General features: G+C 36.2%; 2 protein-coding genes across 2 annotated transcripts in view; both read left to right on the top strand.

Annotated features, from left to right (window-relative positions):
* Positions 1–20,042, top strand: part of LOC107619479 (ABC transporter G family member 28) — a 190,854-nt gene that overhangs the window by 138,562 nt on the left and 32,250 nt on the right. The gene's annotated exons all lie outside the window — the stretch shown is intronic.
* On the top strand, positions 15,375–15,980 carry LOC110266257 (OVARIAN TUMOR DOMAIN-containing deubiquitinating enzyme 9-like). The gene is made up of 2 exons (XM_021110563.2): positions 15,375–15,767; positions 15,955–15,980. The coding sequence occupies exons 1-2, from the start codon at positions 15,437–15,439 to the stop codon at positions 15,978–15,980; spliced, it is 357 nt and encodes a 118-aa protein (XP_020966222.1). The 5' UTR covers positions 15,375–15,436.

The following is a 20,042-nucleotide window of genomic DNA, read 5'->3' as shown; positions in this document are numbered from 1 at the left end:
TACTCGTTTCAGATTCGCTTGGCACATGCTTTGTTTTTTTGGTTTGTTTTTTAACCACCTTCAATGGTTGTTTTCTTTTTTTTTTTGTTGAGATTTTTTTGATTTCTTCTTCTCTGCAATACATAAGAACAAGCACATAAGAACAAATTTAAGCAAATACAAATTAAATGAAATTGATATAAAAATTAAACTTACTGGGTTTCGGATTTAAATTCGGAAAGTCTTTCCTCTTCTGAAGAAGAATCCCTCTCAACATTTTTATTTTTTTTCTTTTTTTTTTCTTTTTTCTCCAAGTTACTTATTTTTGTTTTTTCTTTCTTTTTTTGCTTTTTATACAGAAGTCCCTAAAACAGAAACAAGGTCTCAATTAATTAATCATCAAAATAACAATTTAACAATTCGGTGAACCGAATAAAGTAATCCTACCGAACCGAAAAATATTCATATGATGAATAGTACATGACAACTGTTTATTCATCAAGAAAAATGTTTCTTAATGCAGAAATATTCAAATGAACAAAACTAACAATTGCAAGTAGGACAAATAATTTAATTATAACTTAAGAGCATTTCAAAGCAAATTTTTTGGGGAATTTTAGTATAGTACTTACCAATGGTTGTGTTGTTTTAGATGAAATCCGTTCAATGATCTTTTCCCTTGTCCAATAGGCCACCCATGGTGCAGGGGGAGCATCAGGTGCAAATGGGCGGGGAAACTTTGTTTCATGGAAGTATATCAACATTAATACAAAAACACAGCCATCAACAGACTGTTTCTTCCCCTCTCTCTTGTTTTCAACTCCTTTCATTAAGAAGTTGAGAATATGTTTTACCCAATCCCATTCCCTAAGGTTGTCCAGATGAAAGATCGGTTGCTTGTGGATTGGGGAGGCCACACTTACCGTTGTGGGGAGCAAGAAGCACTTTTGTATGAAGACAACAAAAGTCCTCTTGAATTTTTTCTGGTTCTCCTCCCCTTCTACACTCATATCCAGCACATTTCTTGTCTGCTGGATTCAGCTTGTTGTAATCAACCTTTTCAGGAAAAAGATTCCTACAATATTTTAATAGCAAAAATAAGACAAAAACGGCCAGTTTAATTCTCCGGACACCAATGAACTGAAAATAAGCAGTAAGTGGAAAATGTATTACCTCCATTGGTTATTCCGAGGGCAGCTGCTACCTTTCGAGGAGTTATGTTTATTGTCCCCTGTAGAGTTTTCAGGCATCCTCTCTCTATATCAAACCGATCAAGCAATTCTATCAGTAGTGTATCAGAGACGTTCATTTCTGGCACATGTGCCAGACCACCAAATCCCATTCCTTCTACAATATCTTTCTTTTCTTGAACCATTTCCCTGTACACTGTTGCTATTGCCTTTGTTTAGCATCTACAATAGTGAGTTTTCTGCAAGTTTTTAAACAGAATGTGAGGATATATTTATAATATAAAATAGATATTATTCAAATGAAAGTGGATAAATATATTTAATCTACTTACGTTATAATGCGCCTTCTCCTTCATTGTTTCCATTTTCTTGTTGTGTTTTTGATGAGCGGATAATTTATACGCTTTTTGGCATTGTTTTTAGGTAGTTTTTAATATGTTTTAGTCACTTTTTATTATATTTTTATTAGTTTTTAAATAAAAATAATATTTCTGGACTTTACTATGAGTTTGTGTGTTTTTCTGTAATTTCAGGTATTTTCTAGATGAAATTGAGGGAGCTGAGCAAAAATCTGATTCATGCTGAAAAAGGACTGCTGATGCTGTTGGATTCTGACCTCTCTGCACTCGGAATGAATGTTTTGGAGCTACAAGATTCCAATTGGTGCTCTCTCAATTGCGTTGGAAAGTAGACATCCAGGGCTTTCCAGCAATATATAATAGTTCATACTTTGCTCAAGGATAGATGACGTAAACTGGCGTTCAACGCCAGTTCCATGTTGCATTCTGGCGTTAAACGCTAGAAACAGGTTACAAGTTGGAGTTGAACGCCAGAAATAGGTTACAACCTAGAGTTTAACTCTAGAAACAGCCTAGGCACATGTAAAGCTCAAGTCTCAGCCCCAGCACACACCAAGTGGGCCCCAGAAGTGGATTTCTGCACTATCTATCTTAGTTTACTCATTTTCTGTAAACCTAGGTTATAGTTTAGTATTTAAACAACTTTTAGAGATTTATTTTGCACCTCATGACATTTTTAGATCTGAACTTTGTACTCTTTGACGGCATGAGTCTCTAAACTCTATTGTTGGGGGTGAGGAGCTCTGCTGTGTCTCGATGAATTAATGCAATTATTTCTGTTTTCTATTCAAACACGCTTGTTTCTATCTAAGATGTTCATTCGCACTTCAATATGATGGATGTGATGATCCGTGACACTCATCACCATTCTCAACCTATGAACATGTGCCTGACAACCACTTCCGTTTTACCTTCGATTGAATGAGTATCTCTTGGATTCCTTAATCAGAATCTTCGTGGTATAAGCTAGAATCCATTGGCAGCATTCTTGAGAATCCGGAAAGTCTAAACCTTGTCTGTGGTATTCCAAGTAGGATTCAGGGATTGAATGACTGTGACGAGCTTCAAACTCACAAGGGTTGGGTGTAGTGATAGACGCAAAAGGATCAATGGATCCTATTCCAGCATGAGTGAGAATCGACAGATGATTAGCCGTGCGGTGACAGCGCACCTGGAACATTTTCACTGAGAGGATGGATGGTAGCCATTGACAACGGTGATCCACCAACACACAGCTTGCCATAGGAAAAACCTTGCGTGCGTGAAGAAGAAGACATGGGGAAAGCAAAGATTCAGAAGACAAAGCATCTCCAAAACTCCAACTTATTCTCCATTACTGCATAATAAGTATTATTTAATCCATGCTCTCTTGTTCATTTGCAAGTCAACTGATAATTATAATTAATCTCCTGACTAAGATTTACAAGATAACCATAGATTGCTTCAAGCCAACAATCTTCGTGGGATCGACCCTTACTTACGTAAGGTATTACTTGGACGACCCAGTGCACTTGCTGGTTAGTGGTACGGAGTTGTGAAAAGTGTGAATCACAATTTTGTGCACCAAGTTTTTGGTGCCGTTGCCGGGGATTGTTCGAGTTTGGACAACTGACGGTTCATCTTGTTGCTTAGATTAGGAATATTTTGTCTTTTGGGTCAGAGTCTTTTATTTTCTTTTCAAAAAATTTTCAAAAACATTATTTTTCTTTATCAATTTTTAGTTTTTCTGTGAGTTTAGTGTTATGTTTTAAGTTTGGTGTCAATTGCATGCTTTTCTTGGTCTTTCAATTTTCGAATTGCATGTTCTTTGTTCTTCCTTGATCTTCAAGTTGTTCTTGTCAATTTTTCTTGTTTGATCTTTCGTTTTCTTGTTCTGTGTCTTTTCTTGTTTTTCTTGTGCTTTTTCAAAATATCAGTTTTCAAAAAAAATTTATTTATTAAATACCTTATTAAAACACGTTAAATTTATAGCTCAATTGGCTAGAGCGTTGTGCTTATGTTCTTGGTAATTGGCTATCTTCTTGTGCCAAACTTTAAGTTTGGTGTTCTCCTGTTAACTTTTCTTTAGATTTCAAAAATTTTATTTTGGTTTTCTAAAAATTTTAAGTTTGGTGTTCTTTCTTCATGTTCTTGTTGTTCTTGTGAGTCTTCAAAGTGTTCTTGAATCTTCCTTGTGTTTTGATCTTAAAATTTTTAAGTTTGGTGTTCCTTGGTGTTTTCCCTCCAAAATTTTCGAAAACAAGGAGTATTAGATCTAAAAATTTTAAGTTGTGTGTCTTTTGTGTGTTTTTCTTTTTCATCATAAAATTCAAAAATCAAAAAAATATCTTCTCTAACTATTTTTGAGCAAATATTTTGAAATTTTTTCAAAAAAAAAAATTTTCAGATTTTTATTTTAAAATTTCTATTTTATCTTATCTTATTTCAAATTTCAAATTTCAACTTCCAAAATTTCAAAATTCAAATTTCAAAATTTAAAATTCAAAATCTAATTTTCAAATTTTAAAATGAAATCTTTTCAAAATTTAAATCTTTTTCAAATCTTTATCTTATATTGTTGACTTTTTCGAAAATTCAAAATTCAATTTTTAAATTTCAATTTTCAAAATTTCAAATTTCAAAACTTTTTAATTTAAATTCCTTATCTTCTCTTACCTAGCTTATCTTATCTTTTCTAATCTCAAATCTTAAAATCAAATCTTTTTCAAATCTTTTCTTTTTTTATTTTATTTTATTTTCTTACAAGTATCTTTAATTTTAAGACATATCTTTTTCAAAACTTCCTAACCAATTTCTCTCTCTTCATTTTTTTCGAAAATCCTCACCCACATCTTTTTCAAATCTTTTTAATTAATTAATTTAGTTTTCAATTTTCTTTTATTTCTTTTTCTTCTAATTTTCGAAATTATAGTCAATTTTTCATTTATTTTATTTTATTTTATTTTAATTTTGGTTTTCAAAAAAAAATTATTTTATTTGCAATCCGCATCATCTCCCTTTCTCCATCATGGACCTAAGTGGAAATGAACAGTCCAGAAGGACTCTGGGGTCATATACTAACCCCATTATTGCTGTATATGGGAGTAACATCTGTATACCTCCCATCAAAGCAAGCAGTTTTAAGCTAAATTCTCAGCTCATTGTCATGGTGCAGCAAAATTGCTAGTATTCCGGTCTTCCACAGGAAGAACCTACTGAGTTTCTGGCTTAGTTCTTGCAAATTGCTGACACAGTGCGTGACAAGGAGGTAGATCAGGACGTATACAGGCTGTTGCTGTTTCCGTTTACTGTAAAAGATCAAGCTAAAAGGTGGTTAAATAACCAACCCACAGCAAGCATAAGGACATGGAAACAGTTATCAGACAAATTCCTGAATCAATATTTCCCTCCAAAAAGGATGACACAGCTATGGCTGGACATCCAAGGCTTTAAACAAGAGGATGATGAATCCCTTTATAATGCCTGGGAGAGGTACAGAGGGATGCTAAGGAAATGCCCCTCTGAAATGTTTTTGGAGTGGGTGCAATTAGACATCTTCTACTATGGGCTTACAGAAGGAGCTCAGATGTCCCTAGATCACTCAGCTGGTGGATCTATACACATGAGGAAAACTATTGAAGAGGCTCAAGAGCTTATTGATATAGTTGCTAGAAACCAGCATCTGTACATAAGTAATGGGTCCTCCATAAAAGAAGAAGCCAAAGCAGTGTCTACTGAACTTGGTCCTCCAGAACAAGTTGCTGAACTCAATCAACAATTGTGTTTTCTAACAAAATAGCTAGCAGAATTCAAGGAGATGCTACAAGATAATAAAAATGCTAATAAAAATATGGAAGCACAATTGAATCAGACAAAACAGCAGTTATCAAAGTAGATAATAGAAGAGTGCCAGACAGTTCAATTAAGAAGTGGAAAAACATTAAATACCTCACTTCAGAGCAGCAGAAAGCCAAGAAAAGAACAACTGACAGAGGATGAGCAAAATATTATCCAAAATCCCTCTGAGAACAGTAAGAGCCCAGAGAGGAATAACTCTGGCGTTCAAACACCAGAAAAGGATGCAAAGTTGGCGTTAAACGCCCAACCTACGCGCAGTTCTGGCGTTCAAACGCCAGGAACAGGCAAGGAGCTGGCGTCAAACGCCCAATGGAAGCTCAATTCTGGCGTTCAAACGCCAGAAACAGGTAGAAAGTTGGCGTCCAACGCCAATCAAGCTTCCAACCCTGGCATTCAAACGCCAGTGAGGGATCAGACACACACAAGTGCTGATAACAACCCCTCTAAAAAGGCTTCTCCAACCACTTCTGTAGGAAATAAACCTGCAGCAACCAAGGTCGAGGAATACAAAGCCAAGATGTCTTATCCTCAAAAACTCCGCCAAGAGGAGCAGGATAAGCAATTTGCTCGCTTTGCAGACTACCTCAGGACTCTTGAAATAAAGATTCCATTTACAGAGGCACTTGGGCAAATACCCTCTTATGCCAAGTTCATGAAAGAGATCTTGAGTCATAAGAAGAATTGGAGAGAAACTGAAAGAGTTCTCCTCATTGAGGAATGCAGTGCAGTCATTCTGAAAAGCTTCCCAGAAAAGCTTAAAGATCCCGGGAGCTTTATGATACCATGCATATTAGAGGGTGATTGCACCAAGACAACTTTATGTGATCTTGGGGCAAGCATCAACCTAATACCTGCATCCACTATTAGAAAGCTTGGTTTAACTGAAGAAGTCAAACCAACCAGGATATGTCTCCAACTTGCTGATGGCTCCATTGAATACCCATCAGGCGTAATTGAAGACATGATTGTCAGGGTTGGGCCATTCGCCTTTTCCACTGACTTTGTAGTGCTGGAAATGGAGGAGCACAAGAGTGCTACTCTCATTCTAGGAAGACCTTTCCTAGCAACTGGACGAACTCTCATTGATGTCCAAAAAGGGAAAGTAACCCTGAGGGTCAATGAGGATGAGCTCAAGTTAAATTCTATAAAAGCCATGCAGCATCCAGACACACCAAAAGACTGCATGAAAGTTGATCTTATTGACTCTTTGGTAGAGGAGATCAACATGGCTGAGAGTCTCGAATAAGAGCTAGAAGACATCTTTAAAGATGCTCAGCCTGATTTGGAGGATTCAGAGGAGATAAAAGAGCCTCTGGAAATTCCTCAGGAAGTGGAAAAATCTCCAAAACCCGAGCTCAAACCATTACCACCATCCCTGAAATATGCATTTCTGGGAGAAGGTGACACTTTTTCGGTGATCATAAGCTCTTCTTTAAATCCACAGGAAGAGGAAGCACTACTTCAAGTGCTAAGGACACACAAGACAGCTCTTGGGTGGTCCATAAGTGACTTTAAGGGCATAAGCCCAGCTAGATGCATGCACAAGATCCTATTGGAGGATGATGCTAAGCCAGTGGTTCAACCACAGAGGCGGCTAAATCTAGCCATGAAGGAAGTGGTGCAGAAAGAGGTCACCAAGTTACTGGAGGATGGGATTATTTATCCTATTTCTGATAGCCCCTGGGTGAGCCCTGTCCAAGTTGTCCCCAAAAAGGGAGGCATGACAGTGGTTCATAATGAAAAAAAAAAAACGAACTGGTTCCTACAAGAACAGTTACAGGGTGGCGCATGTGTATTGACTATAGAAGGCTCAATACAGCCACCAGAAAGGATCATTTTCCTTTACCATTCATAGACCAGATGCTAGAAAGACTAGCAGGTCATGATTATTACTACTTTTTGAATGGCTATTCAGGCTACAACCAAATTGCAGTAGATCCCCAAGATCAAGAGAAAACAGCATTCACATGTCCATCTGGAGTATTTGCCTACAGAAAGATGCCATTTGGGCTGTGTAATGCACCTGCAACCTTTCAGATATGCATGCTCTCTATTTTCTCTGATATGGTGGAAAAATTTCTGGAAGTCTTCATGGATGACTTCTCAGTATATGGAGACTCATTTAGCTCATGTCTTGATCACCTGACACTGGTTCTGAAAAGATGCCAAGAGACTAACCTGGTTTTAAACTGAGAAAAATGTCACTTTATGGTGACTGAAGGGATTGTCTTTGGGCACAAGATTTCGAACAAGGGAATAGAGGTGGATCAAGCTAAGGTAGAGGTAATTGAAAAATTACCACCACCTGCCAATGTTAAGACAATCAGAAGCTTTCTGGGGCATGCAGGATTCTATATGAGGTTTATAAAGGATTTTTCAAAAATTGCAAAACCTCTGAGCAATCTGCTAGCAGCTGACATGCCATTTGTGTTTGACACAGAGTGTCTGCAGGCGTTTGAAACTCTGAAAGCTAAGCTAGTCACAACACATGTTATTTCTGCACCAGACTGGACATTACCATTTGAACTAATGTGTGATGCCAGTGACCATGCCATTTGTGTAGTACTGGGACAGAGGCATAACAAGCTTCTGCATTTCATTTATTATGCTAGCTGCATTTTAAATGATGCCCAAAAAAATTACACAACCACAGAAAAAGAATTGCTTGCAGTGGTTTATGCCATTGACAAGTTTAGATCATACTTAGTAAGATCAAAAGTGATTGTGTACACTGACCATGCTGCTCTTAAATATCTACTTACAAAGCAGGATTCAAAACCCAGGCTCATAAGATGGGTGTTGCTTCTACAAGAGTTTGATATAGAAATAAGAGACAGAAAAAGGACAGAAAACCAAGTGGCTGATCATCTGTCCCGGATAGAGCCAATAGAAGGGGCGTCCTTCCCCTCTATTGAGATCTCTGAAACCTTTCCAGATGAGCAACTGTTTGCCATCCAGGAAACATCATGATTTGCAGACATTGCAAACTATAAAGCTGCAAGATTCATACCCAAGGAGTACAACAAGCAACAAAAGAAAAAATTAATTACTGATGCAAAGTACTACCTGTGGGATGAACCATATCTCTTTAAGAGATGTGCAGACAGAATAATCCGTAGGTGTGTGCCTAGAAAAGAAGCACAGAAGATCCTATGGCATTGTCATGGATCACAATATGGAGGACATTTCGGAGGTAAGCGAACAGCCACAAAAGTCCTTTAATGTGGCTTCTACTGGCCCACTCTCTATAAAGACTCCCGAGAGTTTGTGCGTAACTGTGACAAGTAACAGAGAACTGGTAATCTGCCTCACAGTTATGCCATGCCTCAGCAAGGAATCTTAGAGATTGAGTTGTTTGACGTATGGGGTATTGACTTTATGGGGCCTTTCCCACCATCATACTCAAACACTTATATTCTGGTGGCAGTCGACTATGTATCCAAATGGGTAGAGTCCATTGCCACACCCACTAATGATACTAAGACAGTACTGAAGTTCCTTCAGAAATATATCTTCAGCAGGTTTGGTGTCCCTAGAGCACTAATTAGTGATGGGGGCACTCACTTCTGCAACAAACAACTTTACTCTACTATGGTCCGGTATGGAATTAGTCACAAGGTGGCAACTCCGTATCATCCACAGACAAATGGGCAAGCTGAAGTCTAAAAAGAATCCTGGAACGGACTGTAAGTACCCGTAGAAAGGATTGGGCGAGAAGCTTGGATGATGCTCTGTGGGCTTACAGAACAGCATTCAAGACTCCTATAGGGACCTCTCCATACCAGCTTGTGTATGGTAAGGCCTGTCATCTGCCCTTGGAACTGGAGCATAAGGCCTATTGGGCAACCAGATTTCTAAACTTTGATGCCAAATTAGCTGGAGAAAAAAGATTGCTCAAGCTTTACAAAGAGAAAGCAAAAAGGTGGCATGATAGAAAGCTGTCATCTAGAGTCTTTGAACCAGGATAGAAAGTTCTGTTGTTTAACTTTAGGCTCAGGCTATTCCCTGGTAAACTGAAATCCCGGTGGAGGGGACCATATGTGATTACAAGTGTGTCACCATATGGCTATGTGGAGCTTCAAGACATTGATTCTAATAAGAAGTTCATTGTTAATGGACAGAGAATCAAGCAATATCTTGAAGGCAATATTGAGCAAGAGTGCTCAAGGCTGAGGCTAGATTAAAAGCTCAGCAAGGTCCAGCTAAAGACAATAAAGAAGCGCTTATTGGGAGGCAACCCAATTTTTCCTTATCTATGTTAATTTTCTGTTTTCCATTTTTATTTTATGTTTTCTTTAGGATGATGATCATGTGGAGTCACAAAAATCAAAGCAAAGTAAAAAACAGCATTAAAATAGCTCACCCTGGAGGAAGAGCTTACTTGCGTTTAAACGCCAGTAAGAAGCATCAGACTGGCGTTTAACGCCAGAAAGAAGCATCAAGCTGGCGTTAAACGCCAGAAACAAGTACCAAGTTGGCGTTCAACGCCAAGAAAGGGGAAAAGCTGGCGTTTAACGCCAGAAACAAGCAGCAGTCTGGCGTTAAACGCCAGGATTGGACACTAAGGGCGTTTTGCATGCCTCAATGGAGCAGGGATGCTAAGTCCTTGACCCCTCAGGATCTGTGGACCCCACAGGATCCCCACTACCTCACCATTCCAATTCAAACCATTCCCAGAAAAAAAGCGTTACTTTTTGTTTTTCCATAACCATTTATGGCACCTAAGGCTGGAGAAACCTCTAGAAAGAGGAAAAGGAAGGCAGTTGCTTCCACCCCCGAGTCATGAGAGATGGAGAGGTTCATCTCAAGGGTCCATAGTTCAGTGGTAGAGCATTTGACTGCAGATCAAAGAGCTATGAGGAAGGAGCAACAAAGACAAGGAAGAGACATAGAGGAGCTCAAGAGCACCATTGGTTCTTCAAGAAGAGGAAGACACCACCCTCACTAAGGTGGTCCCGTTCCTTAATCTCCTTGTTCTTATTTCTCTATTTTTCGTTTACTATGCTTTATACTTATTTATGTTTGGGTCTTATTACATGATCACTAGTATCTAAGTGTCTATGTCTTAAAGATATGAATGTCCTATGAATCCATCACCTTTCTTAAATGAAAAATGTTTTCTGAAAAAGAAAAAGAAGTACATGAATTTCAAATTTTAAAATAGTTTAATTATTTTGATGTGGTGGCAATACTTTTTGTTTTCTAAATGAATGCTTGAACAGTGCATATGTCTTTTGAATTTGTTGCTTATGCATGTTAAAATTGTTGGCTCTTGAAAGAATAATGAAAAAGGAGAAATGTTATTTGATAATCTGAAAAATCATAAAAAATGATTCTTGAAGCAAGAAAAAGCAGTGAAGAACAAAGCTTGCAGAAAAAAAATGCAAAAAAAAAAGAGCAAGAAAAAGAAAAAGCAAGCAGAAAAAGCCAAAAGCTCTTTAAACCAAAAGGCAAGAGCAAAAAGCCAATAGCCCTTAAAACCAAAAGACAAGGGTAATAAAAAGGATCCAAGGCTTTGAGCATCAGTGGATAGGAGGGCCTAAAGGAATAAAATCCTGGCCTAAGCGGCTAAACCAAGCTGTCCTTAACTATGTGCTTGTGGCGTGAAGGTGTCAAGTGAAAACTTGAGACTGAGCGGTTAAAGTCGAGGTCCAAAGCAAAAACAGAGTGTGCTTAAGAACCCTGGACACCTCTAATTGGGGACTTTAGCAAAGCTGAGTCACAATCTGAAAAGGTTCACCCAGTTATGTGTCTGTGGCATGTATGTATCCGGTAGTAATACTGGAAAACATAGTGCTTAGGGCCACGACCAAGACTCATAAAGTAGCTGTGTTCAAGAATCAACATACTGAACTAGGAGAATCAATAACACTATCTGAATTCTGAGTTCCTATAGATGCCAATCATTCTGAACTTCAAAGGATAAAGTGAGATGCCAAAACTGTTCAGAAGCAAAAAGCTAATAGCCCCGCTCATCTAATTAAGACTGATCTTTATAGATATTTTTGGAATTCATTGTATATTTTCTTCTTTTTATCCTACTTTGTTTTTAGTTGCTTGGGGACAAGCAACAATTTAAGTTTGGTGTTGTGATGAGCGGATAATTTATACGCTTTTTGGCATTGTTTTTAGCTAGTTTTTAATATGTTTTAGTCACTTTTTATTATATTTTATTAGTTTTTAAATAAAAATCATATTTCTGGACTTTACTATGAGTTTGTGTGTTTTTCTATAATTTCAGGTATTTTCTGGCTGAAATTGAGGGAGCTGAGCAAAAATCTGATTCAGGCTGAAAAAGGACTGCTGATGTTGTTGGATTCTAACCTCCCCACACTCGGAATGAATTTTTTGGAGTACAGGATTCCAATTGGTGCGCTCTCAATTGCGTTGGAAATTAGACATCTAGGGCTTTCCAGAAATATATAATAGTCCATACTTTGCTCAAAGATAGACGACGTAAACTGGCGTTCAACGCCAGTTCCATGTTGCATTCTGGCATTAAACGCTAGAAACAGGTTACAAGTTGGAGTTAAACGCCAGAAATAGGTTACAACCTAGAGTTTAACTCTAGAAACAGCCTAGGCACGTGTAAAGCTCAAGTCTCAGCCCCAGCACACACCAAGTGGGCCCCAGAAGTGGATTTCTACACTATCTATCTTAGTTTACTCATTTTCTGTAAACCTAGGTTACTAGTTTAGTATTTAAACAACTTTTAGAGATTTATTTTGCACCTCATGACATTTTTAGATCTGAACTTTGTACTCTTTAACGGCATGAGTCTCTAAACTCCATTGTTGGGGGTGAGGAGCTCTGCTGTGTCTCGATGAATTAATGCAATTATTTCTGTTTTCTATTCAAACACGCTTGTTTCTATCTAAGATGTTCATTCGCACTTCAATATGATGGATGTGATGATCCGTGACACTCATCACCATTCTCAACCTATGAACGTGTACCTGACAACCACCTCCGTTCTACCTTCGATTGAATGAGTATCTCTTGGATTCCTTAATCAGAATCTTCGTGGTATAAGCTAGAATCCATTGGCAGCATTCTTGAGAATCCGGAAAGTCTAAACCTTGTCTGTGGTATTCCAAGTAGGATTCAGGGATTGAATGACTGTGACGAGCTTCAAACTCATAAGGGTTGGGCGTAGTGACAGACACAAAAGGATCAATGGATCCTATTCCAGCATGAATGAGAATCGACAGATGATTAGTCGTGCGGTGACAGCACACCTGGACCATTTTCACTGAAAGGATGGATGGTAGCCATTGACAACGGTGATCCACCAACACACAGCTTGCCATAGGAGGAACCTTGCGTGCGTGAAGAAGAAGACAGGGGAAAGCAGAGATTCAGAAGACAAAGCATCTCCAAAACTCCAACATATTCTCCATTACTGCATAATAAGTATTATTTAATCCATGCTCTCTTGTTCATTTGCAAGTCAACTGATAATTATAATTAATCTCCTGACTAAGATTTACAAGATAACCATAGATTGCTTCAAGCCAACAATCTCCGTGGGATCGACCCTTACTCACGTAAGGTATTACTTGGACGACCTAGTGCACTTGCTGGTTAGTGGTACGGAGTTGTGAAAAGTGTGAATCACAATTTCGTGCACCAGTTTTGCTGTAATAAAAAATTTTGGTCAATATTTCATTCAATACATCAACAACCACAAGCATATGTATGTTAAACAAGTCAATTAGAATGCCACAACCCACAGAACCGAAAATTCTTCATGCACAGAACCAAAATAAAAAAGGCTACCGAACCGAAAAATATTCATGTGGTTAATAAATGATTATCAGCTTTCAATCAACAGAAATACTATTACAGTAGTATAGCTTATCAAAGTGAAAGAGTTGTCTCTAATGTAACTTGTCCTAAACAAAACTCATTGAATACATCAACAACCACAAGCATGTGTATGTTAAACAAGTCAATTAGAATGCCACAACCCACCAAACCGAAAATCTCTCATGCACAGAACCGAAATCAAAAAGGCTACCGAACCGAAAAATATTCTTGTGGTTAATAAATGATGATCAGCTTTCAATCAACAAAAATACTATTAAAGTAGTATGGATTATCAAAGTGAAAGAGTTGTCTCTAATGTGAATTGTTCTAAACAAAACTCATTCAATACATCAACAACTACAAGCATGTGTATGTTAAACAAGTCAATTAGAATGCCACAACCCACCGAACCAAAAATCCCTCATGCACAGAACCCAAATCAAAAAGGTTACCGAACTGAAAAATGTTCATGTGGTTAATAAATGATGATCAGCTTTCAATCAACAAAAATACTATTACAATAGTATGGATTATCAAAGTGAAAGAGTTGTCTCTAATGTGAATTTTTTTAAACAAAACTCATTCAATACATCAACAACCCACTAAACCGAAAATCCTTCATGCATAGAACCAAAATCACAAAGGCCACCAAACCGAAAAACGTTCATCTGGTTAATAAATCATTATCAATTTTCAATCAACAAGAATAGTGCTCTTCAATGGAAAATAAGTACTGAAGATAGTAACAGAGCTCTAATTAAACTTTCCAAACTAATAAGAACAAGCAACTATATCTTAAAGCCCTAGTTATACTGTAAAAATCATTCACAATAGTTCAATCCACTAAACGAAGCAAATCAAACCAGTAAAACTGAAATGAAACTAGGCGAAACGCGACATTGCAAGATTTTAAATGAACAGTAGTTTTCTCATACCTTTTGTAGTCTTTGTTTCTGTTTTTGTTTGTTTCTGGTTGTTGCTTGCAAAATCTTCTTCCGATTCATTTGCAGTAGTGGTTTCCACAAAGAATGTGATTGAAGTTTGAGTGATGTTCAGAGAGATTCGAAGAGAGTGAGTGTTTTGGGGTATTGGTTTCATGTTGAAGATGTAACGTTCGTTCATAATGAAGCGCGAATGGGAAAACGAGACGTTTTTTGTGTGGCGCGTGTTTCTCACTCTGCATTTAATGCACTTGAAACAATTTGGCCTTGGGTCTATATGGTTATATGGATGTGTAGCAGCCCTGTTTATGAAAATAATGTTCAAAAGTGCAAGTTATTTCTGAAGTGTGCAAGTAAAACATTAATGTCTATAATACTATCTATAATGTTAAAAAATATTTCACTAACTCGATGTATTGTTGTTTGAAAAAAAGAAAGAAAAAAATTTTGAAAATATCCCACTCTGTATAATTTTAAAGATACAATAGACTCTTTAAAAATTTAGTTTTAATGTCTTCAAAATGTAAATTAAACTCAAAGCATATTCCTCTTGATTAAGCTATAGTAATATATACTGCACTTTTTTTTTCTTTTGATTTGTAATGATTCTTAACCTTTGGGGAATTCCTTGAGATCGCACCACACTTTTTCTTGCTTCCAATCCATCCATTCATTCGCATTCCATTTCTTGAAGAATTCAATTACCCTCCCCTTTTCTTCTCATTCTTCCATTCCCAAATCCCTATCTCCCTTATTCTGCTTAATCCAAGATTGGTTTAGTCTTTTTCTTACTTTTTTTTTATACCTCAGGTTCTTTATTTTTATTTTTAAAAAATTCTTCTTTTTTTGGGAGGAGCGGGTGGTTACACTTTTGGGTGGCTAGGGATTTTCTGTCCGCTAGGATATGGATTTAGGTGTTATATTCTTTTTCAGGGGAAAAAAGGTTGTGATTGTTGATTTGCATATTCCAAGGTTAATGCTTTGGGGTTGGATATCATGTTGAAGAAGCATTGTATTAGTCTAAGTGTATATGATATACTATTTGGGTAACTCTGTTTGAGTTGAAGGATTGTAGCTTCTGATCCAAGTGTTCATGTAGTGAATATATTGAATTTACTGCTTTATTCCTTGTCTATATTTGCATTCTAAACTGATCTTGTTAGGTAGATTAGGAATGATTTTAATATTTTCCTTCTTTTTTCTTAAGTTTATTGTTTATATGATGTCTGAATGCATTGCACCTTTTCTGTTTCAGATATTGAACTCTTGGGATAAGACAGCTAGTCCTTGGATTGGATAGAGTTCCTTTTTTTGAAGGATCATGACAGCATATGACATGGATCCTGATGTTGTTCGCTGGGGCCTTCATAATCTCTTAGATGTTTGCACACTTTCCAATAATGGTTCTCCTAGTATCATAACTAGATATGATCTGGATTTAAGTAGCAGCGTAGAATATGTTAGAGAAGGCTTCTATCAGCCTTCCTACGTGGAGAATGATGAAGCTGTTGCTCGTGCTTACCTGGAAGAATTATCACAACTTCAATCCTTGGAAGCTTCTGGGATGTCAAAATTCGGGAATGATCAAGCGCGGGCAGCCGTACTTGCACAGGATTGGCATTCTTACTCAGATGGAAGCATAAATTTTGGTGGTATAAACTTGACAAATTGCTACTCTATTGTTATCTTTTTGATGTGCTGGATATTTTTCAAACTTGTCATGATATATTGTCAACAACATGTAGGCAATGAAAATTGTCAACAACAGATTATTTTTGGGCCGGCAACCTTAATCTATCTCTTTATTGATATATTGTTTCCTGCCGTGTGTGGTGTCAGCTCAAGTCTTATCTAGAACTATATGAAGGCTATGTTCCAATCTATGAAGCACGGATTCTCTCATGGTGCCGGCGTATCCGAGTCGGACGCGAATCCGATGCCGACACGCGGTGGATACTTCAAACGAGCATATCAGCGGTGTGTCTTCTTGCGGTGCAGAATTTTGGTGGAGCTGTCACGAATCCGAACGAGTCCGACTCGATTCAGATGTTCATGAGACAGATCTTTCTGCTGGACTGTAAATCTTCAATTGATTTTGTGATTTTATGGCCCGATTAACCAATTTTTTCTTTCTAATTTTAAAATATTCTAAAATTAAAACAAATTAAAATTTAAATTTAAAAATAAAATAATTAATAAATCAAAACCTAAATTTACTTACCGTTTGTTTTTGCTAGCTTACTGATGTGTGAGCATCTTTCCTATCTTTTCCTAGTGAATTTGTATTTAAATTGTTGAGTTTAATCAAGAATTAATTATCTTTTAGCCACTATGGATGCTACTTTGAGTCTTGTACAATTCTGTTTATTTTAGATAGCATTCAGCTGGATTTGATGGAGTTTCTGCAGAAGAAGAGATGAAGGCGAATGATGCTGTCAACCCTAACCTTTCTGCACTCAAACCTAAATAACTCGAGCTACAGAGGTCCAATGGACGTGATTTCAATGGCGTTGGAAAGCTAACTTCCAGAGCTTTCTAACGATATATAATAGTCTATACTTCTTCTCCGAACTCGCTACCAAGGCTGCGCCTAACTTGAGATTTCTCAAGTTAGGCGCAAGACACAACAACAATACGCGAGATTGGTCCTGCCCACTTCAAGTTATGTGCACTAAAGCCCAAGTTAGGCGCACTAAAGCCCAAGTTAGGTACAGCATCACTCAACTAAACTCCAATTCATGCTGCCAAGCCCAAGTTAGGTGTGAATCCTAGTGAAGCCAAGTGGTCCCCATCCATCAATTGAAGATTTGCTGATTGCTATAATTAATTCTAATTTAAATTCAAATTTTAAAAATAGGAAAAGATATTATTTTAGTTTTAAAGATAGATTTTAAATTTATTAGGATTAGTTATAAAAGGGAAAAACTTTCCTTCCCTAGGAGATTCAGATCCATCAGATTGGAACTCAGTACATTTTTACCTGAATCCTTATTTTTTACTTTGAACCATGAGCAACTAATCATCCATTGTTAAGGTTAAGAGCTCTATCTATTTCTATGGATTGATTTTATTGCTTTTTCTATTTTAATTTATGTATGGATTTATAATTTAAGAATTGTTTTTGCTCTTTATTTTATGAATTTAGGTGGAACGGAAGTATGACCCTCTTTCTATTTGAGTTCTTGTATAACTTGGAAAAGCTCTTTACTTGAACAACAGCTTGAAAACATATTCTCCTAAATTTTAATTATCTGGATTTAACGGGATACGTGACATATAATCCTTTTATTTTTAGGTAATTAGAGTTTTTGTGGCATATAAACTGGAATTTGATCATCACTCTCTAATTAGAATTAATTGACCAAGGAATTGGTTGTTGATGAATTTTAGAGGAGACTAGAAAAGTCTAAGGAATTAGGGTCTAGTCACATATAGTTTGCCATAAATTAAATCCTACATGATTAAAATAGTTAGTAAGAAAAATAATTCCAGAAAAATAGATAACTCTGAAGCCTTAACTATCTTCTCCATATTTTCTTCCCAAAGTATTTACTTGCCTTTTTTTAATATTTTTTATATTGTTTAATGTCTTTTATATTGCATCTCAACACTATTTTCTGTTTGTCTAACTAATCCTATCAAACACTATTGTTGCTTAATCCATCAATCCTCGTGGGATCGACCCTTACTCACGTAAGGTATTACTTGGTATGACCCGGTGCACTTGCCGGTAAGTTTGTGGGTTATAAATTCCGCACCACTTACTTACTCACTAGCTTAAAATTTTTTATTTTTTAATAATTGCATAATTTTAAGATTTTTTTATTCAAATATATTTACTCTTATATTTACAATATGATATTTTATTAATTTAATATATTATTTAAATTTTAATTCACAACATATCCTAAATGTGTCGTATCCAATTTTTTATAAAAAGAACGTGTCAGCATATCCGTGTCGTGTCGTGTCCGTATCGCGTGTCGTATTGGTACTTCCTAGGTTCCAATGGAGTATAGTGATCATTTAAAGAAAATGAGCAAGTATGTTTATACTTTATAGCATTATATCTATATAAAGACTAGGCTATGCTATTTCAGATGATATGGCTTTATTGATGTTCTCATGGTTCACTGATAGCTTGATGTGTGGCCGTATTAGGAATGGTGAATGGGGTGATCATGTCACATTATAGGCTGCTGCCGATTGGGTATGATGAAATATACCATTTTCATTATGTATTTACCTTCCCTATTTATTATGATATCCTTCTTTTTGGCTTGCGATTTCAAAGTCAATGTTCTTTATCTGTTTGATTCTATTGGATTCATGTAAAGCATTCTTTGTATCTTTTAGAGGCCATTTAGCAGGTATGGTTTATTATATAAAAAGTTGTAGCAGGTATGCTTATTCTATTGGATTCATGTAAAGCATTCTGTTGTATTTAATATCATCAACTTTATGCCTATAAAGGCACCAATTTCTATATCTCAAGGGAGATCACACGATAAGTTCTATTTCATGTCTTATATTCTATATTCATAGAATTATTATAAAGAGAACACATAATAAGTTCTATTTCATGTCTAACATTCGATATTCATAAAATTATTATATACTTTTTAAATACTTACTGACTTGAGCGTTGGAGTGCCTTTTGCAGGTACCCACCCTCCGTGTTCTTCTCGCCGAAGTATACATCTTTTGGAGACGAAGAGACAAGTTCAATTTCCTCTAAAACGAGATATACCTCGGAGGTTCAACCACACAAGAACAATTTTCATTTGACAATTCTACTTAAATATTACTAGAATGAGATCCATGCGAAATGGTAAATTAATGATAGCATATAGTATATTTTAATAAATATTATACAATAATTTAAATATATGTAAAGTAATGTTAAATTTGGATTTTGTTTTATTTAAAATTTTTTGTAGTACAAGAGTTTTTGACATTGAAATTCTACAACGCTACATATTCATTTGTTGTGTTAATTTTCACATTTATTTTTGTTGATAGACTTAGGCCCAGTTTGGGTAAATAGCTTAATTAAGTTACTTTTGAAAAAATAACTTAAACAATACATGCTTATATTAAAAGTAACTTATAAATAAGTTATTTTGTGTTTGATTTTTTAATTCTAAAAGTACTTATTTTAAGAGAAGAGTTATGTAAACCCAGTAAAATTAGTAAATAATTGTCAATAAATTAAATTTTTAATAAAATAAATTAGAAACATAAACTTTATAGCAAAATAGGATAGAGCAAATTAAAATAAGAATTTTGACACTAATTTCAAAGAACTTGACCCAAGATTGGACCAAACGATTCGAACCAATTGAACCAGACCTGAACCGGACACGTGGGCCCAACCAAACCCTCATTAATAAAAGACTCAGCATCTCCTTCTTCCCCAAAAAGGAAATTCATGCTGAAAATTTGAAGAAGAGGAAGAGAGAAGCTTATCAAACCCTAACCCTCACTTTAATCCGCCATAACTTCTCCATCCGAGCTCCGATCGCCGTACCGTTTGCGGCTACGCGTTCACTACGTCAAGCTCTACGATTACATTGAAACAATTTCTTTGGGAAGTTACTCGAACACTCCAGTCTCTCTGCCCCCTTAATTTTTGAAAATTAGTGAGAATCCATGTTGAGAAATTGTGATTTTGGTTCTCTAGGTTCAAGTTTAGCTTGAGGAACTTGTGGGTCTTTGTTCAATCAAGACATAGACAAGGTGATGACTCTTAAATTCTACTATTTCTTAGCCTATGTGAGTTGGGTATTGAATTTAGGTATGTATATGTTGTATATATGTATTAGGTGTATATATATATATATATATATATATATATATATATATATATATATATATATATATATATATATATATATATATATATATATATTGGAACTTGGATTGTG

This window comes from Arachis ipaensis, chromosome B9 (assembly GCF_059453495.1).
Source record: "Arachis ipaensis isolate K30076 ecotype BB chromosome B9, ASM5945349v1, whole genome shotgun sequence".
NCBI classification, from domain to species: domain Eukaryota; kingdom Viridiplantae; phylum Streptophyta; class Magnoliopsida; order Fabales; family Fabaceae; genus Arachis; species Arachis ipaensis.
This window is presented reverse-complemented; position numbering and strand designations above follow the sequence as displayed.